Source organism: Mya arenaria, chromosome 5 (genome assembly GCF_026914265.1).
Source record: "Mya arenaria isolate MELC-2E11 chromosome 5, ASM2691426v1".
Taxonomy (NCBI): Eukaryota; Metazoa; Mollusca; class Bivalvia; order Myida; family Myidae; genus Mya; species Mya arenaria.
In genome coordinates, this window is record NC_069126.1 from 22152194 (window position 1) to 22179216 (window position 27023).

At 36.9% G+C, this 27023-nt stretch overlaps 2 protein-coding genes across 2 annotated transcripts in view; one reads left to right on the forward strand and one right to left on the reverse strand.

Moving 5' to 3' along the window:
- Positions 1–1604: 1604 nt before the first annotated feature.
- On the forward strand, positions 1605–3152 carry LOC128233711 (uncharacterized). The gene has a single exon (XM_052947524.1). It carries the CDS (start codon positions 1651–1653, stop codon positions 2536–2538), a length of 888 nt encoding a protein of 295 aa, XP_052803484.1. The 5' UTR covers positions 1605–1650; the 3' UTR covers positions 2539–3152.
- A 2887-nt stretch (positions 3153–6039) lies between these two features.
- The window catches only part of LOC128234787 (DNA polymerase epsilon catalytic subunit A-like), a 46872-nt gene continuing 25888 nt past the window's right edge, over positions 6040–27023 (reverse strand). The window contains exons 30-49 of the mRNA XM_052949304.1: positions 25927–26130; positions 25425–25557; positions 24839–25074; positions 24365–24471; positions 24051–24179; positions 23760–23926; positions 23417–23489; positions 17676–17763; positions 16831–17118; positions 13737–13885; positions 13448–13537; positions 13088–13172; positions 12510–12713; positions 11762–11989; positions 11243–11442; positions 10853–10988; positions 10194–10405; positions 9585–9717; positions 7627–7736; positions 6040–7004 (exon numbers count right to left, since the gene is read on the reverse strand). Of these exons, the coding sequence (XP_052805264.1) occupies positions 6929–7004; positions 7627–7736; positions 9585–9717; positions 10194–10405; positions 10853–10988; positions 11243–11442; positions 11762–11989; positions 12510–12713; positions 13088–13172; positions 13448–13537; positions 13737–13885; positions 16831–17118; positions 17676–17763; positions 23417–23489; positions 23760–23926; positions 24051–24179; positions 24365–24471; positions 24839–25074; positions 25425–25557; positions 25927–26130 (3048 nt within the window). The 3' untranslated portion in view covers positions 6040–6928. The remainder of the gene's footprint in view (positions 7005–7626; positions 7737–9584; positions 9718–10193; positions 10406–10852; positions 10989–11242; positions 11443–11761; positions 11990–12509; positions 12714–13087; positions 13173–13447; positions 13538–13736; positions 13886–16830; positions 17119–17675; positions 17764–23416; positions 23490–23759; positions 23927–24050; positions 24180–24364; positions 24472–24838; positions 25075–25424; positions 25558–25926; positions 26131–27023) is intronic.

A 27023-nucleotide genomic window follows, 5' to 3' on the forward strand; every position in this document is an offset into this window, starting at 1 on the left:
CTCTTGAGAACCTCGGACTTGATTCATTTAATGCGTTGGAGGTAAAGCAACTCATTGAAAGAAAACGAAGGAAAATAATCTCAACACAGCACGTGAGAGAGTTGACGGTGGCTGATATTTTGGCAATGGATGATTAGTGGACAGCCGTCGGGTATGGCGCAGAGAATCTTTGAAGACATTAAATTATTAAACTATATCGTCTGATGTCAAAGAAACACTAAAAGTCTAAATGAAATATAAATAAGCGGATCTGATTTATTTTAAATTTAGTTTAGCTCCATCGAAGGGACTATGCACCCTATGATGAAATAGCGGGGAAAAAGAAAATTGTCGAATACTGACATAAACTTGGTTTCGATGTGTACAATGCATTGAAACTAACTAACTGAAGTACCACATAGTTTACAATTAATTTAGTTTTCTGATTTTTTTCGTAGTTTTCCATTAAGAAAGACTACTAGGTATGTATACCTAGTAAAATTCATTGTTATGCGTGATTGACTAGTCGATGATATCACGTGTTATTACCAAGTAAGGTATCTAGCTTAAATATTCAAAATGGTTAGAGTAAGACTTCGTAGCACAGTGGAGATAACACTGCATTGCAATTTTGGCGACACTGGTTCGAACACGGTCCTCGATTTTTTCTAAGCATTTTGTGTGTTTTTTTTTAATTATGATACCAAAGAGTAAAACATTTTATGAAATAATTGTCCTGAGATTCATTACAGAAAAAAACTTTTTTTGGTGCCAGTCTGCTGTATAGTCCCTTTCAAAAATCATATGTAAGCTAATTTGAATCACCCGTTTCCGATCTTGGGTAAAATGACCGTGTCAATGCGGTTACCCCACCTTTTACTGACCGTGTCAAGGCGTTTACCCCATCATTTACTGACCGTGCCAAGGCGGTTACCCCACTATTAACTGCCCGTGCCAATGCGGTTACCCCACCATATACTGATCGTGCAATGGCGGTTACCCCACCATTTATTGACCTGCCAAGGCGGTTTTACCACTATTAACTGCCCGTGCCAATGCGGTTACCCCACCGTTTACTGACCGTGCCAATGCGGTTACCCCATCATTTACTGACCGTGTCAAGGCGATTACCCACCATAAACTGCCCGTTCCAATGCAGTAACCCCACCATTTACTGATCGTGCAATGGCGGTTACCCCACCATTTACTGACCGTACCAAGGTTGTCCTCTCATCATTTACTGCTCGTGTTACTGATATATTATAATTCAAATATCACAACGGGTGTATTAATTTGTGCACAAGCTCGCTTCTTGTTATAAACCTAAATGGGTTTCAGCTATAACTGTATTTTTTGAACATTTCAATTAAATTAAAAATGAAACGTTTCCACCAGTAAAAAAATGAAACGTTTCCACCAGCACACTCTGTTGGTGAAATAAAATATATTCCTTTCGTCCAGACGAAGTCGGCTAGAATATTTAAGGGTTCCTCGTTCAGTTAAAGAAAACTTCTTATTTTGTGACATACTATTTAATGTAAAACACTCAAGGACCGGATGTCGACTAAACAACAAACATAAGATGTGGTTTCCTCTTTTTAGAACATTTATACATATAATTGAACAATACAATCATAAACTATTCGGTCGACATTTCAACAAATCGCAAACATGTTTGCTTTAAATTGTTTGATTTACTGTGTCATCATCGGTTCGGTGAATTGTCATTTTAAACTCAGAAAAGATATCAAGAGTCTCCAAAGTATAACGGACCAGCTGACAGAAGTTGAAGGTATTTTGAAAATACAGTTTAATAGTACAAGGGACAATCTAACAAATATGATAAATAACGCTCTCAAAGAAGATTCGGACAGTAATGAAGACGATGAACTAAGCAGCGAAGGGCTAGAAAGAAGGCTTGCAAATCTTGAGAGAAGAATTGCATCGATTATTCAAAAGGTGATGGCTGGGAAAGAGAAAGAAGGTAAACTGAGACAAAGTACGGCAGCGGTGATTGATGAAATGGCTGACAAGGTGGTTTCAACCGATGCCTTCATTGTTAAGCTCAAAACAGACATTGAAGACCAACTAACCACGTTTGATAACCGTATCCAGAAAGCTAACAAGACAGCGCACGTTAAGATAAGCTCTATGGGTGGACTTAGGTACGGTGGAATCGGTACGCCCTGCTCCAGTGACAGTGGCGAGTGCGTCACGCCGGAAAGCGAGTGTCGCGCTGACAAGTGTCAGTGCCATCTCGGTCTAAGCTACAGCCATGGTGAAGGCACGTGTGTACCATCCTGTGACGAATACGGCAGCACATACCAGACGTCCCCGAATCGCATCATCCGCGGTTACAACGATCTTCACCTGAACGAAACATCGCTTGCACAGTGTTCAACGCGCTGTTCTACGGAGGAAGCATTCGTTTGTCGATCATTCGACTACTTTCCGGACTGGAGACAGTGTTACCTGTCCCGCCATGTGAATACGGACGTGGATGAGTCCGCTTGGGAATACAATGGAGCTGGTTACCACTTTCAGCGAGACTGTGTTTAGACAAACTTCGATTGACGGGCAGTGTGTGTTTTCTCAACTAGTCAATCAGCGAATGTATCAAGTGTAATGGACGAGATTTAATCTAAGTCTGAAGAGCATTCTACTTCAATACTTCCGATGTGTAAGCTTGAAGAAAACAGTGATTTGTACTAACAGACAAAAACATTTTAAATTATTTTATATAGTTCTTGTGTCAATTTTTTTAGACCATCGAATATCTTAAATTTCTTTTTATATTTCTTTGATAATAATTATCCCCAAATAATGCTTTGCGAAAAGGCAATTTGCGAGTAGGGTACAGTATATTGCAATTATACGTAGTAAATATGTTCAGAAAATGGTGTACATGTTTTAACAAATGATTGAAATTCAAAAATCATGCTTGACTATGATATTCTTACAGCAAAAAAGAATAATGAGAAAAGGCATTAGCTTAGCTAGTTTTATGCATCCTGACAAAAGAAAACAAACCATCTCATTGGTTGACGATATGAACACTGCCTGATTGTTCGAGACAATAAACCATGTTGGAAACAAGTAGTGTATATCAGTATATGCTTTCCGGTGGATTGTAAAGATTTCGTCAGTAACTTGAATAAAAACACACTATGTTTCACTGTCTTAAGCCAGCTCCACCGCGGAGCGCACAGAGCTGGGAAACAATTTCAAAGACGTCATTTCCGAAATGACGTTATGTCCGCATACAATTAGGCGTTTTTTTCCCGAAATCCACAATGATTTGTGTCCCTTATAAATCCTTTTCAGTCTAAAGATAGAAATAAAAAATGTTTGTTTCAATGTAAAATCGCAATACTTCAACCAGAAGTAACTGAAATGTAGCTTTTGGTGCTCACTCGGTGAAATATATTGCGATCGTACATTGAAAAAAACAATTACAACTCTTGGTGTTGCAGCCGATTCGAGTGCAACTTCCGGAGAGGGTACATCTCACTTCGTCCTTACGATCCAGCACGTCCGTGACCTTTAGATGATCTACGAATGTTGCCAATTGTAAAGAGTATTGAATACAAGACAAATATTTTGATTAAATCTGATGAATATAATTATATGGTGACAACTGTATTTGTACGTGCAGAAGGTTATAAGGTTGTTCGAGATGCTAAATCTTGATTCAGCATGACCCATATTGCCACGGTATTTCATTCATTAAGTTGGGTGGAGGTTTCTGAATTGTTAACAACGCCTTTCTTACTAACCTTGGGACCCCACACGGTCTACATCATGACTTTCTAAACGTCAAATGTTCTACGACTTCTTAAACGCATAAAATCTACGGATGCGTTTCGTGTAAGACACTAGGTTATGACTATACATTCATTCAACCTAGTTTTGGGTATAGGTCGCAGATAAGTCAAGGATGGTGAATGGTTTTGGATATAATTATATACTTTATAACAAAATCTTCAACACCATTTTCATTCTTTGCCAAATAAACCTGAAAAGTTCAAGTAACAAAACACTATTGCAAAAAAATGTGTCGAAAATAGTATTCATCTTTTAGATAAACTAGTTAGTGCTGAAACTGTCAACTACGATTTGTGGCTGGATAAGACTTAATTAATTTTAAGGATATGTTCTTGAAGGAAACCCCGAGGGAAGGCTGAAAATTGCAGTTTCCATGTGATTGAAACAGTGCACTGGCAGCAAAAAAGTTCAACACTTTCATTGTTAAAGTGAATCTTAACAATGACCTGCATATATGTTGACCAACGAACATGACCTGACCGCGATCTCATATTTACAAACTCAGTCCGTCAAATACGATCGTATTGATAAAAATACAACCCAACATGGACACTCTTCCAAAATTGCTTTAGCCTAGTTGATCCGTTAAAAACGTGGCCGCTAGAGGCGTGACTTCGTTACATTGATTTATATAGTCTGAAACTAGTTCTAATTCACAGGTAAGTTTATGGCATTATTTCCTACACAAGTGTGGCTATATTTATTCCAATACAAGTAGAACTGTGGTTGACAAAGCAAACCGAAAGGGACAGACTTTTAAATAGTTTCTACCCCAAAATCTAAGAACAAATGTTTACGAAATTCCACAGATATCTTCTTTTGGTGACCCAAATTCCTTTAAGCCATGATCGTTCGTTAATATGATCGGATGTGGCTATGACGGAGATTTTGAAAATGCTCTCTGAAACTCCCGGCCAAGTTTTGACATTAACTACACGATTTTGAAAAGTGAACCTTCTATGCAGTTTTGCATTTCTTCCCTCGCATAACCTTTCGAGCTAACCTTTTTAGAAGCATACATGCTCAAGCTTTTGGACATTTGGTACAGTTTTGCTAACGAATATAAATATTGTCCTTGTATGATCTTGAAAAATTCCTATGACCTGCTTCCTTAAGCTATGTCGACTGGTAAAAAGCATCATACCAGGGCTTATACGTTACATTATATTTAGTTTATTTCGGAAGGATTACGGATTTGTAATATGTCCCAACTATTTGAAATGTACATAACTTCTGTAATTAATATATGCCTTAACATTTCAAACATTTTTGCTTAGAACTAAGCATTCGGTATGATTGCTTATGGTTCTCTACTATTTTTTAATTGTTAAAATCATAGCTTCTCTTGTAATTAACGAGCTTTTATTTTAACAATACAGTACAAAAGAGTATTGTCAAAAGCTACAAGGCAATCTATATACTTTGTGTCAGAAGCAACTAGGCAAGTCATGTACTTTGTGTGTCAGAAGCAACTAGGCAAGTCGTATACTTTGAGTGTCAGAAGCAACTAGGCAAGTCATATACTTTGAGTGTCAGAAGCGACTGGGCAAGTCATAGACTGTGTGTCAGAAGCAACTGGTAAGTCATATACTTTGTGTGTCAGAAGCAACTAGGCAAGTCATGTACTTTGTGTGTACATTTAACCTTCTCAAAAATGTGATATGGTCCCATGTTACAATGGCAACAAGCCTATTGTCAAACATTGTTGCGCAATGAAGTTCATGGAAGCAATCGAGAGCCATGGAGAATTTGAAGGAAGTGCTTATGCTAGGCATTTTACGAAATTAGAATCTTTGCCCATATTTAAACTTGATCGGACACTCGACCACTACTTAACTCCAGCTAAACACATGGTCATTACAGTGTCACCAAGTGTATTTTTTCTTCCAACATACTGATAAATCTAACGCATAGCAGCATCGCTCTGGTGTACGAAAATGTTGTTGACATAAATAACACGAAAACACACTCATGAAGATTGTGTAGAAGGTCGTCAATCATTTTTATTTGTTTCGAGATTTGTTTAGTCTAACATGACCGACAATCACACCTGACCCATAGTTTATACACAATGGGCAATTTACCATTTTTCTCCTCAATTTTCACAATTGACTGGTTATTCACTTTCTTACATATAAAATGTTCACAGCATATAGAAAGCTCATAATAATTCAGAATTTTCTGTCTAAATATAAGTAAACAACAGATCAAGTATTCATCTTACAGTTTATTTTATCACAGACATATGTACATTATGTAAACGAAATCATAGCAAGACACTGTTCACATTAATAATGATGAATATATTATTGATATACATGTATTACGAATTTACGACATTGATTGTTGGAAGAAATCAAATATTAGCACTTGTTGAGACATTACAGTTATACCTACCGTAAATGTTTATTCAGCGAGACATATACAATTCTATGGAACATGAAATTTGCCTACTACGTTAATGTAATCTACAAGACGGAGAGTGGTAATATTACAGTAATTAACAATCACTGTGGCAGGGCCGTCTTTCTTAAGATTTTTGGCCGAAGTGTAGTTCAGAATCATCTCTTAATCCAATGGAAATGGATAATTTGTAACAAGTAGCAAACACCAGTTTCCTATAATGTGCAGGAAAATTTCTTCAAAAATTTATATATATAATTATAAATATCAGCACCCAAGATACATGTACAGTATGTTTTATAAGCAGGAAAACAAATTGCTATAAACACAAGTGACATGCATCTCGTAACCAGGAATACATTTTACACACAAGGGAATCTGTCAAGATGGCCTGGCAGATATTTTCCAGTTCATAAATTTGACAATGCAACCATTGGCTATAACTATTTTAGACAATATAGTCCTAGTTTTGTTAAACTGACCAATTAACAAGCTGATCTTGATGATTTTGTTCATATTTTAGTGATTAGGCTGACGGAAGAATTGCTGTTTACGAAGGTAAGTAACCACTGTGCAGAAGTTCAATGGATTCACAGTCTAGTTCCCTCCGAGAACTACCTATATCATATAAATATATATATATAGTCATCCCAAACCCGTCCAGGAAGCCAAATTCACACACAAGTCACATAAGCACAGTGGATTCACCGTATCCTTTCCCTCAATGGTCGATAATCTGAGGGTTGAGTTTCAGGATCCATTCCACCGTCTCTTGGAGCAGGACCATGTTGTAATGGCTGAAATGGGGGGAAAACAGTACTATGAAAACAAAAAATACACCAAGAAATGATCCAAGTTGCAAAACACATGGCCGTATCATCATAAATCAGACGTCATACCAACAGATTATTGTCAAAAACAGGCAATTCTTTACACAACCTCCCTTTATTGATCTTAATCTTATTGCCTAATTGTCTCAAATCTGAGTATCCTGCTGTGCAGTTTCAGGGAGTTCATTATAAAGACGGACCCTAAAACTGGCCTTGAGCCAAGAAACAAATACACAGGAAATTGGCCCTTACTGTGACACCAGTGCAATTAGCACGAGACGCACAGCAGGGGATTATCATGCCGAACATTCCTTAAACTAGGCCTTTAAATGATTTAACCTGATGAAATTTCAACACTCAAACAAACACTTATAATCAAAATCACAGAAAACGGATGCCAATGATTGCCTTCTATTCCCTCTTCAACCAATATGAGATAAAACTCATCAAAAACTTTAGCCAGAGTTATGGTCCTTGCCACAAATGTTCATATTGCCACTTGTGTAGTTTGGGTAGCTCTTACCATGTATGAAAAAAACTCTGCAAAATAGACAAGCTAAAAAGCCAATGCTGCCTGAAAAACCCTTACCTGGCTATGCCCCTGAATGTGCGCAGCTGTTTGCCCATGTCATCCAGGGTGGCGATGTTCTTGAACTCCCCCGCACACGTACAATAGGTCCGCATGTTTGTATCCTTCACCTGAAATACATGAGACATATATTAACTTCACCATAACATTGATCTACTGCGCATACAATATTTGTCCCAGAAGATAGAAGTTTTGAATTTTCATTGCTTTGAAAAAACACATACATAGATGAAAGCAGTACTTTGTAATGGACATATTCCTTTACAAATTCTCACAATCACAGAAGAAAAACATGTACAACACAGATAAAAGTAACTTAAGCATTCAAAATCATTATTGAAGTATTAGTTTATTGTAAAAATTGTTATTTCTCATACTCAATATTATCGTTTTTTTGCAGCTATTCAACAGGTAAAAAATGAAAGCCAATGTTTTAGCAATTGGCCAACCAATATGACGCGAATGGGAGTCTAGTTCCACCTTGTCACATGTCAGAGGTTGTTTGAACGAGGTAGTCAAAGTAATCCATTCAATTATACAACCATGTGCTATTATATATAGACGAGATATATTACGTTTATTGGTCAAATGAATGGCTGAATGACAACCAGTGTGGTGTGGATTACGTGCAGTGATTTTTATTTAAATTTTCAAAACCACCTGTGGCTTTACAATTGGGAAAATAAGCACGTTAATTCCCAAAATTGGGAAAATACAATGAACATTAAAATGGTCATTGAAAATAACCAGTAACAAAGAAACCTATTAAAACTGTTTCAACTCTCTTTAATGACAGTTACTATCATCAAAACATGTAAAACATGATTTTTGTGCCAATCCCTATCAATGTTGGGAAATTCTTCATAAATAATAACAAAGGATTTAATTTATATAATACTATAATGAATAACATTGGTATTTTCATCGTAATATGCACTGACTCTGTTAACACCTTACATTGTTAAATCCCTTGTTTTAACTGACTTTGAAATGATCAATTTTTTAATTAACAATTTCTTAAAAATTTCAGAGAATTTAATGGGCTTTTCCTCCTCTTAAATTGGATACAAAACCTGCTGTCTATTAAAAATGATGACTGTTTCACACTCATAGAGAGAATGGAATGAATATATCAATATTTTTTCCAATTTCCAAATAGTCAGACTTGTTTGCAATTGATCAAAAAACAAATGAATGAATTTGTAAAATTTCATCAACATGTTTCCTTAGGCATTCATCAAAAAGTAAATACACCATCATTATAATAGATAAATACTTTGTCATTTCACCCAGTTGTCTACTTTCAGTTTCACTTCTCAGTTCTGTCATTTTCCGATATTGGCAATGAAGGTCAATGTCATGTATGTAAACATGTAGGTGAGGCATGACAAAGAACAGCATTGTCTATTAGTTATTCTAATCCCCTCCTGCACCAAATAATTTACTGTCAGTTTTGAATTATTAATCCTTTTGTTAACAATGACACATGTTTTTAACTCTTAATTTGTTAACATGCTCTCTGATTGGATAAAAAATATAGTTAAACCAATGAAAATCCACCTTTCACCATGACCCAGATATTACATCATTGTATGCCTCTGTGAATAGACCCTTGCATTTAGAGGTAATAAATGTTTTGTTTATATTTTCATCGTCTTGTATTCTTATTTTCTTTTGAAGTTTTAGAACTCCAGATTGGGAATTTTTATTCAAAAGTGGGAAAAAAGGATACTTTATGCCATTGGGAACATGACCGAATACCGGCTATAAATATTGCTGAAAAAAACCCCTGACAATTCATAATTTTATTTTTTATTCATTTCTGAGGGGAATTGAATACCTTTTTTGGGAAAATATGACTATTTTTGGGGAAAATTGGACGATTTTCAGCGAGGGGAAACAGCCGTTATTCGGCAGTAAATTTCACGAAAAAAAAATCACTGATGTGAGACCAATACCTGATTACACTTGGCACACTCGAGATCTTGTAGGACGTAGGCCATGGACTTCCTGTGAACGGAGTCAATCAGTGACTGCTCTATCTCTTCAAGGTCGTACTCTTCTTTACACTGTATACATGACCACTGGGCACTGTGCAAATATGCATAACAAAACATTACACAAGGATTACATACCCATGTTTCACAACTGTTGATATATTTGATGTAAGCATTTTCCTTAACAATGTTGATTTTTTTTCTGTAGGAGTCAAACTTTAGACACATTAAAAATCCAAACAATACTTAACATGTAACCACCTATCTTAAAAATTAGCATTTCTTGAATATGCAATCACCTGAACCTGAATACATATAAAATTGTATCAAATAACAAACTGTTAATTTGAACTGCTCGACTCCCTTGAAACTCAACACCCAAGATATACATAATTGACAAGCAGCAACCATGAATGCCAAATTGAGGCTGTGACTTTAGACATGTTAGAAGGTTTGAAAAGGCCTGAATGTTCTTATTTGGATGCAAAATTGCAATGTGAATATTTTTTGTATAACTGGTTGAAAAGCCTGTTTCCCCAAATCACTCGTTACTCTGATAATAGAACATACCCTGGTCCAGACTGGCTAAGGTAGGGGTCCCTGCACAAGTCAAGGTCACGGATGTGGTTACACGCTTTACAGATCACCTCCGGGAGCACATACGACAGACAGGGATCGAGGAAGACTGCCTCTGGGGCAAACTCGCCAATACCAATCAGCTTGAGAAGGTCACGCTGAAGTTTGCTAACTTGTAGGTTGATGTTTGCATCCAGTGATAGCACCTATAACGATGAAGGAAATAAGAAATTGCACAATTTTACTGTGATCATCTGTAGGTTTGACACTTCTTTGTCTTTAAGACTAAAATGACCAAGTGTCTCCTACTACACTTTCTGAAATCTCAAGTCGTAATCTTCTACAAGCGTGATTCCACTGTTGGGAGACATTGCTGTCAGTTGTACAAATATTTATCAGGGGAAATACCTTAAATTCAACTTAAATAACCATATTCCTTTTTTGTCCATAGTATGTTTAAAGAAGAGTCTTATGACAAAAAATATTAACCAGACCATGTCAACTAGAATACCTCACATACAGCCTTGACACACTAAAGTGCTGGCTAATATTGGGTGAGATGTGAGTATTTTCCCATAAGATAATAAAGATTTATAAATGCCTACATACACTAGAAACTTTTAAAATTAGTAAGATTACACAATGACATTGACCTTGCAAATGGCCTTGACAAACTCCAGGGCAGGGTTGTGAAGGGCGAGATGTGAGCCAGGAGGTCGGGGAAACTCCTCTGCTAGTTCTCCCTTCGTACGATTACCACTCAGCTTAGTATGTATCTTCTGGGTCAGACTGGAAATTAATTATATTACTATCATGTACATGTAACTCGAAATTATGTTGATAATTTTAATTCTATCAAAATCATTCAAAATAGCTCTGACCCACTGTGGCAAATCTAGACCTACATTATAACATGATGACTACAAGTTTAGAACTCAGGTCCTCTTTAAACCTTGGTTACTTCTAAATTTTGCAAAGTCTTATATATATCATACATGTATTATGTAGTATACAATTTAAGAAATTAAATAATAAACACTCACGCAAACATCTGCTGAGCAAGATCCCCAGAGATCAGATTCTGTGTGAAAGACACACTTGATGGCGTAGTTGTTGTGTCAGGGAGGTAACTCTGGGACTGGCTTGTGTTTCTACGTCTTACCGGTGTGTTACCGGGTGTCAGTCGCCGCTGCTCTTCCTGGAAGTTGCTGTACACAGACAGTATGTAGCCTGCTATGATCATCTGGTAATAGGAATATACATGAAACTAGTGACTTTGGTGATTTATAAGTATTGAAAAATGATCTGTGGAAAACAACTTACACACCCTATTGCCTTAACATTCATTATGTGTAGTAGAAAAATAATAATCTTCATATTGTTTGTTATCAAAGCACAAATCTGCTCTTGACATGCGTTACTGCGGGCTGTCTCATCAAGGATCCTTGGAAGGATTTTGTACCTAGGACAGATCTTCTTCAGTGAGGTACAACTGGTGAAGATCTCCTAGATGGGATATAGCCCCTTGGTTTCTTGATAAAACACTCCTAATTGACACTTACATTAAAGTTGGTCTGACAGGCTGCAGCAGTGGGCAGGAAGTGCATGATGTTCCAGTTCATCTCAATTTCCGGCGCCTCCTCCTCGTCGCTTTTATTCAACTCCTCCCCTTCATCCTCCCCGACCCTCTCTTCCTCATCACTGTCCTCTCCCCTTTCCGCGGTCTCTGGGGCAACCACCTCCACCTCTGCCTCTGAGGGTAGCTTCCCCTTGATGCCTCCATAGTTTGCCTGTGGGAACAGAAGGTCAAAATATCATTGATCTTAAACTTGATGGAAGTTGTCAAATTAACATGAGTCCCAACCAAAGCCCAGCACTGGTAAAATTGTCTGTTCAAATAAATAGTTCACATTGCAAGTCTCAAAGGCAAATAGTTACATAAGGATTCAGGTTTGTTGCTCAAATTTCATCTGATGACTTGTAAGGATGATAGGCTTCATTTTAATTTACATGTGAAAGTGCTGAAGCAAATATTTAGTTTATAAACTTCTTTCAACCATATGGATGATTATGATATGTTCTAAATTGAAACAACTTTCACCGTACACAATTTTTCTTCATCTTTTTCTAAATCTAAACCCCAAGTACTTTGTATCTAACCACTGTATGGTGAAATATAATTCTGATCTGATGAAGGTAAGAGATATAATAAAAGGTTGTCAACTTAACGATTCAAAGTTTACTTTTGATCAAGACTACTTTCACATAAAACTTACTTGAACTTACTTAAAGAGAAAATGGTTAACTTACAGGGTCTAGCCATAGAAGATATTCCCAGCACTGTTCATATGACATCTCTATTAGATGAAACAGTTCCTTCCCCTTGATAGTGTTAGTAATGTACTCCACGTAGGCCAGGGCATCCATCAATCGCCGCTTCTTCGTACACAGGACCACGCGGTTGAAGTTGGCATACACAATGTTGGAACCCAATCTCTTAAACTCTCCCATCAGCTGTTAACAGATATGAAACATTTGTCATGGTGTGGGTAAACCCAATCTCTTAAACTCTCCCATCAGCTGTTAACAGATATGAAACATTTGTCATGGTGTGGGTAAAAGAAGGAAATGATTTCATTTTTGCTTCACAAACGGTCTCTGACATAACAGTGTCAGGTTACTTTGTATTAATTTTCAGGAAGCTATCTTGTATATAACAACAGTTCAGAGCAATAAGAACTGGAGTATCAATGATTCTGTAAAGTTTGATTTCAAATCTATTTTTCAAGGAAGATTTTCTAGAAATTAAAAGTTACACATATACATACATGTAAAAGGCTGGTTATCCATACCTTCGGTAATTAATAGATTAATGAATATACACACACCTGCATGAACACTTTCTTCATCATGTTATGGAGGGTCCTTCTGAGAGCAGGATCGTACAGTAGAGCATTTGGGCTGCGTAACCATCTGGGGAGGAAAAGCATTCAACATACATGTACTATAGACAATAATATAACTTTGCAGCTGTCAGAATAAGATGATAGACCTACACTAGTCTGTTTTTACTGAGTGTATGAAGAGATTTGAGCAAATTAAAGGTGAAATCCTGATGAGCAAAAACTATCTTGCTAAAATGGGCCATCATGGTTTACAACAAAATCAAATATTCTAAAATACTTTCAATTCTGTTTTCACAAACATGATTTATATAAACCCAGTACCATCATGTGGGTTGGTATTACCTGTAGAAGTGTATGATCTGGTTGTCTGCAAACACGTTGGAATGCACCGTTACATCTCGTACCCAGCTCTGTACCATACTCTTCAGAATCCTGAAATTGAAATATGATAGGATAAACATTTTTTTTTTCAGATATACTTATATTAATTCATAATCAAAATATATTAGCGCAGCAAAAGTGAAGAAGGACAAGCTGTACACTCTTCTTTCATCAGCTCTTCAATATAGAACATCACGTCAAAAATCACATCATTTTAAAAAAACAATGCATCATGTCATTTTATGCTCACCTAAAAGCTGTGGAACACAATGCTGTCTCATCGTAGCTAGTCATCATGGTAGCTGCCCCCTGTCCTTGTACTAGCTCTTCAATATTGGCCTGGGGCATTGTGTCAAAACTCATAGCACTCGCTCCCTCTTGATCATTCACATGTGACGACTGGGAAAAAAGAAAAATATGATAACATATATGATAACATGTACTTTCTATTGCAGTATTCAGATTAGTTTACAACCACTTTAGCTTAGGAAGCCTGTCACTGTCCTGTTACCAGCAACAAGTTTTCTTAAACATTTTTTTTTTGGCCAAGGCTAACCAGGATAAGGCCTAAAAAAAAAATATGTCTGTTTCCTGTAACCCGACCGACCGTAATTTTTTTACCGCCGACTGCAATTTTTTTATGCCCCAAAATTCGAAAAGTCAGATTTTTAGCGATCTCTGGCCTATGATGACAAGGATAATTTAAATATTTTGGTAGTGTCCGAATCGTTGCATAGTTACAAACGTTTCCGGTTTGGCAAATTGAAACAATGGCAAAAACCTTAATGGCTGTGACATTAAACTGCAGGGCTTTCAATTGACCCGAGCTCCCGGGTTTTGACGCACAGGAATCATAAATGACCCGAAATCAACGCATCATCCATATGTAATATGCATCAGTTTTGACACGGGATATTTCGGTGTGAGAGTCGGTATCATCTGAAAGGAGCCTCAATGCATAATCTGAATGTTTGTTTAACCCGCAAGAGCAATTTACACCCGAAGTGACAAGTGATTATCGATCTGGAATCTGATCGGTAACCTTGTCAATTAGCAGCACTCAAACTCAATGACGTAATATTTTAACTCCGCCCATTATGCAAATTAACGGATACCTTCCGCTTTTTCGCTAAGTGCAATGGTTTTGAAAAACAACAATGCTAGGATATATTTTGTTCATTTATTTTAAGTTTTTTTTATTATATCTCCAGTTAATTAAAAAATATTCTTATAAGTTTTTAATGAGTTAACAGAAAAATAAACATTGTTCATACCACATGGTCTAAAAATCACGGAAAACAGGTGCACGCTAACTTCCTGTCAATTTTAATGAAAGTGAAAGGAGAACTACGTAGATCGTTGTCAGTGTTATAGTTTAGTTCTATCACGGACCTGGTTTATAGGTCCGTGGTTCTATAACAAAACTGTTATAGTTTTGCCATTTATGAAAAATACGATGTTGCAATACTGGCAATAGGAACGTTAAATGTTTTTGTTTACTTCCGGAAAAAAGATAAACCTGAAAGTGAAAGTTAAAGTAAGAAAGATGTCGTTGCAACTAAACAATCGCTGGTGCATATTGGAATTTGACAAGGATGCACTGGATTACATAACGAAGATGCATTAACTAAATAATATGTTCATCAGAGTCAGAACATAATTTACCAAGTTTTGACTCTGGGAATGTTTTAACCCCCGTAGTCCAGTCAAGTCCAGAAAAGGAAAGAAACAACAAGGTATTCTATTGAAAGTTACATTGATTATTGTGCTTGAAATTTTTACAGAATGAACAGTGGATCTAATACAGCAGATCTTTTTAAAACACTGAAAATTGTTAAAAAAATAAGTTGTGGAAACTATTTAAGGTACTGTACGTGTACTAGTTTTGCTGTTTTACTGTTTAAAAAAGAAAATGGTATTACTTTTTATTAGTCAGTCTAAGCTTTTTTGATACTGATTCTAGTCTATTTAAACATATTCCAGTCCAATCTGTTATTTTACACTGTTCGCTGTCGAGTCAGCAGGTAAGGTTTAAGTGTCAAAGCAGTGAACAGCGTAGACCATGGGTCTACACTGGTCCCAAAGATCTGTACAATTCTGACAGCCTCTAAGAGTTAAATGGTTTAGTCATTGATTCTAGTCATTTATCAATCGAAGTATTGATTGATATAAAATTATGTTTTGTGGAGATTCTTGCCTGTTCTTGTTGTAACAGCATTTTATTTTATAATAGTTGTCATGTACATTTAATTGTAATACAACTTGATATTATTACACAGTCTATCTTAAAATACTCTGTGCAATAATACCATGTCGTATTATTAGAAAATGTATGCATTTTGAAAGCTTTGTTTAAAACATTTGCCAAAAATAAATTGTCTAAATGTTCTTTGATTCACTCTTTCACTGGGTTATATTTGCAAAGTCTAAAGATGAACTGCTTCCCTGGTGAACATACTGACAATGCTCAAAATTGCACATAATGTTGCCACCGCTGGGAGTCGAACCCATGGCTTGCCCTTCAACAGGATGCATTCTACGACTGAAATACATGTACCATGGCTAAAAATAACTGATAAACAATGCTGTTTCTTTGTCAAGCTTCACCTTTATATAGATGTGAAAAAATCACTTAGTCTTGATTTATTACAATGATGATGTATTTTATGTTTTGATGGCTGTCAAGCTAGCAGTTTTAGCTAATAAGTGGCAGAAAGATTGAATCTATATATCACACTGAATTCTTATTAAAATAATTCACCTGAAATAAACTTGAATTTGGATCATTCTGACATTAAAAAAAAAAAAAAAAAAAAAAAAAATCCCTACCTACCGACCCATCTTTTTTTCAGCATGTTACAGGAAACAGACATATTTTTTTTTTAGGCCTAAGTGGTTGTACATCGGACAAATTTAGAGAGCCGACACTGCAAATAGTTTTTGCCAATGGAAATTTCTATCATTAAAGGGGGAACACTCAACAGTGACTTCAGCAATAAGGCTGGTAATCAAACTTATGCGAGATACAATGCCCATTCACATTCATGCTTAATATGGGCAAAGGACTCTAAAGTAATTAATCAGACAAGCCTGATTTTAGATAATTTATACAGTTAAAGGAGATAACTTTCAAGTAACTTGAGCAATATGACTAGATACCAAACTTGTCCAAGGGAATATACCCATACACTTTCTTACCATATTTGGTGATGATTGGTCTAAAGCTCCTGAAGTCATTAATTGGAAAACATACTGGATGCCACCCATCCACTGCAGGTGAAGAAACTATCAAGTGTCCAGTTCTATGAATAGGCCTATAAAAATATCATCCTTAACCAAGTTACCTCTATAATGGTATCCACAGCAAGACTGTTCATATCCAGCTCAACACAAACAGTGGAGTATGCCCCGGCATTGTTAATCTCCGTTGTCAAATTCTCCACCTGAATTCCGAGTCGATTATCGTCAGCTTCCTTTCCACCAAGGTCAGGTCTTTCCGTCGGGGAGCACCAGAGAACATGGTTATGTCGGTTCAGATGTCTAGCGAAGAAAATGTCACAGCCGGCCATTGTGATGTCCTTAGGGAAGTTACCAACAGGCATATGAAGGTATCGGCACTGCTCCATCATGGCCTTTGAAAGGTTCATTCAGATATCATGGGTAAGTTAATCATTGAGCGCTTTACACATATCTCTAGGCAACAGTAGGCTAGAAAAAAGCACAACAGGTCTGTCATCTAGTTTGATTCAGGTAATTGCTAAGGTAAAGAGCACCCTCACAAACCGCTATGTGGTACTCTCTGCCTATGCAACTCACCTTAGAATTCTATTTTACCAGCTGTCTTGTAATTGTTCAAACGTGTAAATATAGACTGGTCAAGTGATAATAAAGCCGCCTGATACCACTCACTAACTGCCGCCAATTTAGGCTTTTCAACTTCGGACTGGTTTAACTTCAATGAATTTTCTCTATGTTATAAGTTGAAGGACAATGAAATTCATATTCATACAGAAAAAAAAATATTCAAATAACATTTATTTCATGAGCAATAATTAAGCAAAATTCAGAAAGAAGTTTTAGAATGCGGGCAATAATTCTACATGAATTAAAAGACTGACGGAATCCCAAACTGCAAGATCTAGGAGTCGGAGCAAATTATGAACACGTTGCTTATTCTTTGGTCTCTTACCTGCAGTATGATGTCCACATTCATGTAGTGTTGTAGCATCCGACGACATCCCACCCTCTGCCAGTCCAACACATTGTACAGATTCTCACTGTAAAACATACAACATGTACACTATTAACAAGATTTGTACCTATGGGCAGGTAGTCATATTACATAAAGAAATTTAGAGAACAAATTATTTTCACCTGTCCTATTACATTTGTATTTTATAACTTCTACTCCTATCAAATCTATTCCTTCATTATTTAGAACTGTTTTCTTGCTTATTTTCATAAATCAACAAAAAGGCATTTTTTTCCCTATTTAAAGCTTAACCCCTTTCTTTTAATACTGTCAACATTTAACGAGGATTGAGGATTAAAGTGCTAGTAGATTAACATATGAAATACGTCAGTGTCAGGATTAACGCACAATGGCTGGATTAGCGCCGTTCCCGAAATTTGATGTGTACGGGGAGGAAACATCCCTTGGCACACGATGGACTAAATACGTGACAAAATTTGTTCACAGGACTTAGCATTGACTCCAAAAAACGGAGGAAAGCGTTATTACTTCATTATGCCGGAGATGAAGTATTCGAAATATATGAAACATTGAATCTTGGAGACAGCGATTCAAACTACGATGACGTCAAGCATGGGTTAACAGGCTATTTCCAACCAAAGAAAAACAGAGAGTTCGAGCGATTCGAATTTAGGAACCTAAAACAACATCACACCGAAACAACAGACCAATTTGCAACTCGCCTTCGCCAAAAGGCAGACAATTGTGCATTTTCGGACGAAGACAGAGAAATAAAGAGCCAAATCATCCAAGGCTGTGGGTCAAAGAAACTACGACTAAAATGTCTGGAAGAAGACAAGCCACTTAAAGATATTTTAACAATGGGAAGAACAAGAGAAATTGCGGACAGACAAGCCAAAGCAATGGAACCGCAACACAGCGATGTAAACAAAATAAAAGCCACACTACGACACATAAAATCACAACATGCAAATTATAGCTATCCACCAGCAGCACAAAGAAAACGTCAACAACAGTCACAATCAAGACAAACCTGCAGAAACTGTGGCGGAATATATCCACACCAAACCAAGTGCCCAGCCTATGGAGCCACATGTAATTATTGTCGCAAACCAAACCACTTCATTGGCGTATGCAGAAAACGTAAGCGTAAGGCTCAGGTTCATGGAACTGACCAGGTGGAAAATGAGGCAAAAAAAGAGCATTCAATGTCGGATACAGACACATTATTTAGAGTCAAGGTTTTGACATATAACAAAGTGCCAAAGATAATATTAAGCATAAATGGTGTTCAAACGAAAACTCTAATTGATACTGGAAGTTCAATAAACATAATCAGCCAAGATGTTGTTAACAAAAGAAGTGTTCGCATTTGCACAAAATAAACCGTTAACTATAAAAGGCAAATATACATTTACAGTGGAAACTAAATCAAAAGTGACAGCAGCAGAATTTTACGTTGTTCAGGGATCATCAGTGACATAAGTCAGTTACCAGACATCTGTTGAACTCGGTAATGTGCCAGTAATAAACTCAGTGAACAGTAACAAATACGAGGAATTATGTGACAAATATCAGTCCGTGTTCACTGGACTCGGCAAATTAAAAGACAAACTAATCAAGTTCCATGTTGATGAAAACGTTGTGCCTATAGCACAACCAGCTAGAAGCATTCCATTCCACATGTGAGAAAAAGTGGAACAGGAAATAAAACGACTTGAACAGCAAGATGTCATTGAAAAGGTGGACTGGCCGACACCTTGGGTTTCGAACATTGTTGTAGCACCAAAGCTGAACGCTCCAGACCTAATAAGGCTTTGTGTAGATATGAGAAAAGCAAATCAAGCATTGAAACGTGAGCGTCATGTAGTGCCTACAACTGATGACATAATCCTGGAATTAAACGGATCAAAGGTGTTCTCCAAAGTGGATTTTAATAAAAGATTTCACCAGCTTGAGCTGTCAGAGGAGTCACGCAACATGACAGTGTTCGCATCACATGTCGGATTATACAGGTACAAACGACTGAATTTCGGTTTAAGCGTAGCGCCAGAAATATTCCAGAATGAAATACGACAAGTGCTAACAGGTCTCGAGGGAACATTGAACATATCGGATGACATTATAATACACGTACCAAACTGTGACGAACATGATCGGAGACTCGGAAGCCGTACTACAACGAATGCAAGACAAAAATCTCACAATAAGCAAGCAGAAGTGCGAATTTGGTAAAACCTCAAATTCTATGGCTTTGTTTTTTCGGACAAAGGCATAAGTCCCGATCCCACCAAAATAACATCAGTTAATTAAGGTCATTCTTAGGTATGACCAATTACCTCTCTAAGTTCATTGACAAGTACTCTACAATTACGGCACCCCTGCGCGATTGATTGAAAGATAACAGCGATTTTAAATGGACAAATCAGCAGCAGACTACTTTCGACCAGCTGAAACACGCGCTATGCAGCGATACAGTGATGAGCTACTTTGACCCGAAAAAACACACAGAACTCTGTGTAGATGCAAGCCCCAATGGAATATCAGGGATATTAATACAAAGTGATCGCATATGGAAGCCGGTCATTGACGCCAGTGGAAAAGCGTTACAGCCAAACAAAACGAGAAATGCTTGCATGTGTTTGGGGCTGCAAACATTTTCACATTTACTTGTATGGAAAGGCATTCCAGCTAGTAACCGACTGCAGACCCCTGCTCTCAATATGCAAAAACTCTAAACAAATACAGTCAGCTAGACTTCAATGATGGCAATTGAGACTTACCACCTACAATTTTACAGTCAAGCACATGCATGGAAATAAAATGATAGCAGATTACTGCTCCCGATATCCAATAATTACTCACACGAAAACATAGTTGAGGAATATGTGGATTTTATTGCCAATGCCGCAGTGCCCAAGTCATTAAATCTTCAAGACGTGGCAAGTGCCACAGCCCAAGATTGTGTGTTGACATGCATAATGTCCGCGCTTCAAAACAACACGTGGATTAAGCAAACATGCGCCGGTGATGGCAGCTATAACTGTTATCAGCAGCTTGCAGACAAATTGACCGTCCTGTCAACAGAGCATGGAAACGTTCTACTATGAGGAATCAGGCTGTGCATCCCAAACAGCCTGCAATCAAAAGTAATTAACCTAGTACACGAAGGTCACCAAGGGAGAAACAGAACAAAAGCGCTCTTACGAGAAACCTGCTGGTTCCCCTATCTGGACAAATTAGTCGACGAACAATGCAAGAATTGCATACCATGCATGTCTGCATCACCACAAACGACGGTAGAACCAATCAAGCCAAGCCCATTACCAAAGAAACCGTGGGATGAAGTGTCAGTTGATTTTTGTGGGCCGTTTCCCACAGGAGAATATTTTATGGTAGTTATCTGTGACTACAGTAGATACCCATTAGTTGATAAGTTAACAAGCCTGACTGCACAAAATGTCATATTGCACCTTGAAAGAATTTTTGTAATGTTCTCAATTCCAAGTGTGGTAAAATCCGACAACGGAGCGCCGTTCAATAGCCACAAATTTACGCAATTTGCAAACAGTATCGGGTTCTAACACCGGAAGGTAACCCCACTAGCCCCACAAGCCAACGGATTGGTAGAAGCATTTATGAAGCCACTAGTAAAAACAATGAAAACTGCGACAATGAATTACAGATCAACCCCACATCCAAACACAGGACTTTCGCCATTTGAAATAATGTTCAATCACAAAATGAAGACAAAGCTTCCAACATTTACCGTGCCTAGAAATGATATATATGTATGCAAAAGGGACACTAAATCAAAGCAAAAGAACAAAAAGCACGCCGATGAGAAACGGAAGGCAAAACCATGTACATTACAGCCAGGCGATCCAGTCCTTGTTAAACAACCCAAACAAAATAAATTAACAACGCTATTCAGTCATAAATGGGGATACGTCATCAGACGCAAGGGATCCATGGTCACAGTACGCTATGATGGCCGTGAAATGACACGCGACGCCGCACACTTTAAGTTGGTACCTGTACCGCCCACACACACCCAACAACATAAACAGCGTTCAGGACCGCCCGAGCAGCAAAACAATGAAAATGAACAACAGCGACCAAACAGACGTCGTCAGAAGCCGAAACGTTATCGCGATTGAATGAGTGTTAATTGTATGTTGCGTTTTCATCCAGGCCATAATAATGCCTGCATAGTATAAATGAGTTTCTAGATAATAATAGAGTGTTAATAACAATAATAAAAAAAACTATTCCCATGAGAAATACTAATAAACTTAATTCGTGAAGTGTGTTAACCAATTCCGTGGAGTAATAACAATTAACCTCAAAATTCTGGGAGGGTCCGTAGAATAGACCAGAACATTGCAGAGATCCGAAACTGATTTACAACCACATCATGATAATTAAACAAACATTTGCTGGGAAATCTCTTCCCGGTTAAACCATTTACATAATATCATCTTAAATGTTATAGGAACAAGCCGGATTATCTAACATTCGAACTTAATGCTTGTTCTTAATGATCTATAATGTGTGTGCTATTAGACAGTTTTATTACTTGACATTTTCTAAATTTGTGAGGAAAAAGGGTCAGAGGTTAATTTATAGACAGACAATAATCTTGTTTATTTTAATACATGGTTGCAAGTGATTTGATTATTGCAATGATATTTAAGAAAATTATAGTTTCTGTTAAAAAGAAATAATACGTTTTATGAATAATTCATGAAAATATGTCTACTGTGAAATCATTTATATTTGTTGGCATGAAATTTCGTTGTTTGCCGAAAAAATACATTTTCGTGGGTACTTGAATTCGTGGTTTTTCATTTAAAAAAAAAACACAACTAATATGCGAACGTGTGCATAATCTCCACCCGCTCGTCCGTGGTTTTCGTCTTCTACGTCACACGGTTTATGACACTCGCTAATGTGGTACGAGATGCCAATTAGTGCATATACCCATGTCAATTATCGATTAGATTGGGGATTAAGGTCATAAAAGATGATGTACCCGGATCATAAATACAGATAGGGGAAGCCATTGAATACCAATTAAGAATTTTGCAAACTGTGAAAACACCGAAAAGGTGCGTATATTTGAGTAAACAAGATCATTTCAATATTTATTCACACGTTTTTGTTTAATACATATATTGAACGCGTTGTTTTGTACTTTGTACTCAGTAACCTCCAATGTAATCGATTATTTTTTTTATTAAATAAAAAAATCGAGTACCGACACTCATTACGCACATCTTGTAAACCTGGAGATTTTCATTAACAGCACACGTTTAAATATGTGCTACTGTCATTTGGTTCATAAAAAGTTAAAAACGCATTGAATCGATTTGGTTTATTATACAGTGAAAGAGGTATAAACGCTGTATACTGCGACTTCTTCAACGAATCAACTAGTATGTACATAACATGGCAGTTGAAAAAGTGAATAGAGGGTCTATATTTCGTGGGATCTTTAATTCGTGGATCACCCTACCCACGAAAACCACGAACATTAATGCCCCACGAACATTAATGATTTCACAGTATACAATTTATTAATCTTTTTTCTTATAAGTAAAATCAAATCCATGTAAAGGAGGGATGTAGTGGCCAATGAATGTAATAAAGCTATATTAAACCATCCCGTTTTGGGTCTGTTATATACATTACACTGACAACATTACACCACCCACCTGTCAGATATGTGTATTGGTACTAGCGGGAAATCTCCCAGTCCTGGCATGTCAGCTATCAGGTGCTGGAAATCTGCAAAACCAGCCGTGAAATTTACACCAAAAATCATAACTGTATAATTAACTTACATTAACATATACCTGAAATATGTTCTTGAAGGTTTCTTCAAGTTTAGGTCATATAATAAATACAAATCATCAAACTATGAACATAATAAATTAAGGGTGTTTAACATAATACGATAAAATTTCGCTTTTTTCATCCTAATGTACACAGACAACATTCTCTAAACAGTTTTAAACACCTAGTTAACATCCTTAAATAAGACCAAAACTCACGTACCTAGTGAAGACTGTACGGCTATGTACGTTGGCCCACGCTTCTCGTCCTTGTATGCTGACAGCATTCTCTGCACAGTCCGGAACACCTGGTTCACATCTTTCTCTAGCTTATAGTCAAACTTGTGGCCAGCCTCCGGCAACATGGCCTCATCCTTACCCTGCGATACCCTGGAAGAGGAAAACAAATACCTCAAAGCAGGTACTCTATCATCATCTATTATAAACAAAATTTAATTATAATCCATAGTCCTAAAATACTCTTATTAGTTACAAGCAAAGATTGAACCCTTACTTGACATTTCTTTCAGCATTGAACATTGCATTTACGTTCGGCATCTGATCACTTCGGACAGTGTCCACCACAAATATAGTTCCCTTTTTGGACATGGGGAAAAACAATCCATACAGCATCTTACTGCCACTGAAAGTAAACCAAGATTTATATAGATATAGAAGTATTTTATGACATCAACTCATCTCTCATCATTATATTCAGATGGAATCAAAATTAAAGCTAACCAAAGGAAAATAAGAAAAATAAGGTTCTAACACAAATTTGTAAAAAACATCATTCGATGTATTTCACAAGTAACAGGTGGTCCCTACCAGACATGATGATAGAGGTACAGGTTCTTGATGGATCCTGGCTCAAGGTACGAGAATTGTGCAAGAGTCCGGAACTCCAAATTTTCCAGCTCAAACGTGTCGGTCTCCTTAAAATATACATATATACAAAATGCCAAATGAATTTCCCAGAAAATTGTGTGAAATTACATGAAGGAGAGGAAAATCATATTGCCTAAGACAAACATCTGTTTCAATAGTCAAAAAACACTTTATCAGATAGAAAATGTCCATATTATTGGTTTCATATACAATATAAACACTATCCAAGCCATATAAATACCGAATACCAAGGTAGATCAAGATCCCACTATTTAACAACCTTTCAAATGACTTTGATACAACTTTTGCAATGAATCTAAATGAATTCCACTCTTACAATAATTCTCAAATTTTACATGTTTCAAACATATCACTTTAAGTTCAAACAAAGATAAACTATAATTTCAAACTTACCCGTCCAGCCATCTGCTTGGAGAAGTCCCTATTCACCATGGTAACACACCCTACACGCACAAGAGCCCTAAACAGCAGCGGGACGTGTGTCTCATACACGCCCTCAATTTCCGGGGACGAGAGGTCCGCACTGATCTCGTTAATGTGCTCCTGGTACACATCCTCGGGTACGGAATACTCATAGAGATTCATGATTGGGTGGGCACGAGGTAGTGTCTTTATCACCTTTCGCCATACTGTGCATTTGAAAATTAAGTTTGAACAATTTTCTGTTTAAAGTAGCATGAAGAATCCATACTTTTTAAAACTGCACATAAAGTTGTCCTGGCTTTCTCAACTGTGCAATTCAAATACTACAGCAATGCAGGTGAAAAACAAAGTCAAACTAACAGATAGCAGATGCCATTTGAGTGTTACTTCTATTTGATATAGCAAGAACATTAGTTCCCTTTTTGTATTCAAACATCTTGTTTCCAAAGAAATAACATGGCTTGAGTTACATGTAAATAGAATCACACAAATCTTTTTTTTAATAAGTGTGTAATAATACATAGATACATACATATACATATATTAACAAACTTACACTGTCCTTCTCCAACCTTGGGAGTTTTCTGGTTCACATAGAAGATCCTTGGGACGTTCAGCTTCATGGCATGTAGGTCACTGCCAATCAGGGCCCACAGCTTGAACTGACCGGGGTGACCTGACTCTATCAACTGAAATATATGTTTGATGAATTAAAGCAAGAGAAAATACACAGGCAACTTCAGTGAATTTAGTCATGCTAGAAAATTATGCTTTTAATGGGGACAGCAGTCCTAAGTCAATCCAAAAGAAGATTGAGGCTCGCAATTTATTACAATGCAATAGAAAATATGATTATTATAAGAATTTCAGTCACAAAATGGAATAAATTCCCTCACAGGTATTTCTAGAGGGATTATTTTAGAAAATATTACAATCATTCACTGTCTTCAACTTACATTCTACACAATGCCAGGCCAGCAGACACTGACAAATTTTCAGTACAACTCTTTACATACAATTATTCTATGTACATCACTACCGAACTCAATACCCATTACCTGTACAATCTGCCAGGGCATGTCCATGATGGAGCGGGCAGTTCTCCTCAGGAACCCTCCAATACCACGACTACTTGAGGTCAACGGCATATGTGATGGCCCGTCGTCAAACGCGACACGTCGTCGTTTCCTGCTCTCCTTCCTCTCACGAATCTGCATGGCCCACTTCTTCTTGTGGTATGCCAGCCATGCTAACTGTTCATCCTGAATATTAAATGTGTGATTGTTTTTAAAAAAATGTGTATGTCACAAGATTGACTATTATGTCATTATTGGTCTTTTGAGGCTTTTCACTCGAGCATATTGCCACAATGGACCCAATCAATTGAAACTTAATAACATCGTAAGACCTGGGACGTAATTGTGTCAACATACGATATTGTTCTCCAGGGTTTATACAGCCAGATTGGCATAAAATTCAAGGAGTTTTCAAAGATATTTCAAGAACATCTATTCGATATTCAAGGACTGTCTTAAATAACAAACTATAAAATAACACATATTTGTGACATAGTGACCTGTCAAAGCATTAGTTGTCTTTTAAGATTTAGATTAATTGTCTTAATTCTTCTGAGAGATTATTTAGCACAGCTCTTTTCTCTTTCACCCTCCTTCTATTACAGTTGATAGTTGAAATGCAAGACATTCACATTTTCAGTGACCTTCACAGCATAAAACTAAACGGAACAGGATATAGACTGATGCTCATGTAAATTGTACCACTGAAGTCTAAAACCTGTACCGTCACACATACAGATTCCCGCCTAAACATTTACAAGCCAAGTGTCCACTAAGATCTTTTTTTTTGTAATGATGGACCTTTTTTACTACAGAGTGAGACACTTTTCTTTTAAGCAGAACAAGGAAAATTAAGAAAATTAAAGCACTATTTCTGAAAATACATGCACTTTTCAAGACAAAAAAAAATAAATCAAGTAGTTTTAAGTTTTGTGCAAATTCAAGAACTTCTCATTCAGCAGCCTAAAATTCAAGTACTTTTCAAGCAAGAAATCTTTTTCAGGGGATAGGTTTGCCAACCATATTATAACTTAAACACAACAATGGACAAGAGATTATTTTAAACCCTGCAATATTCT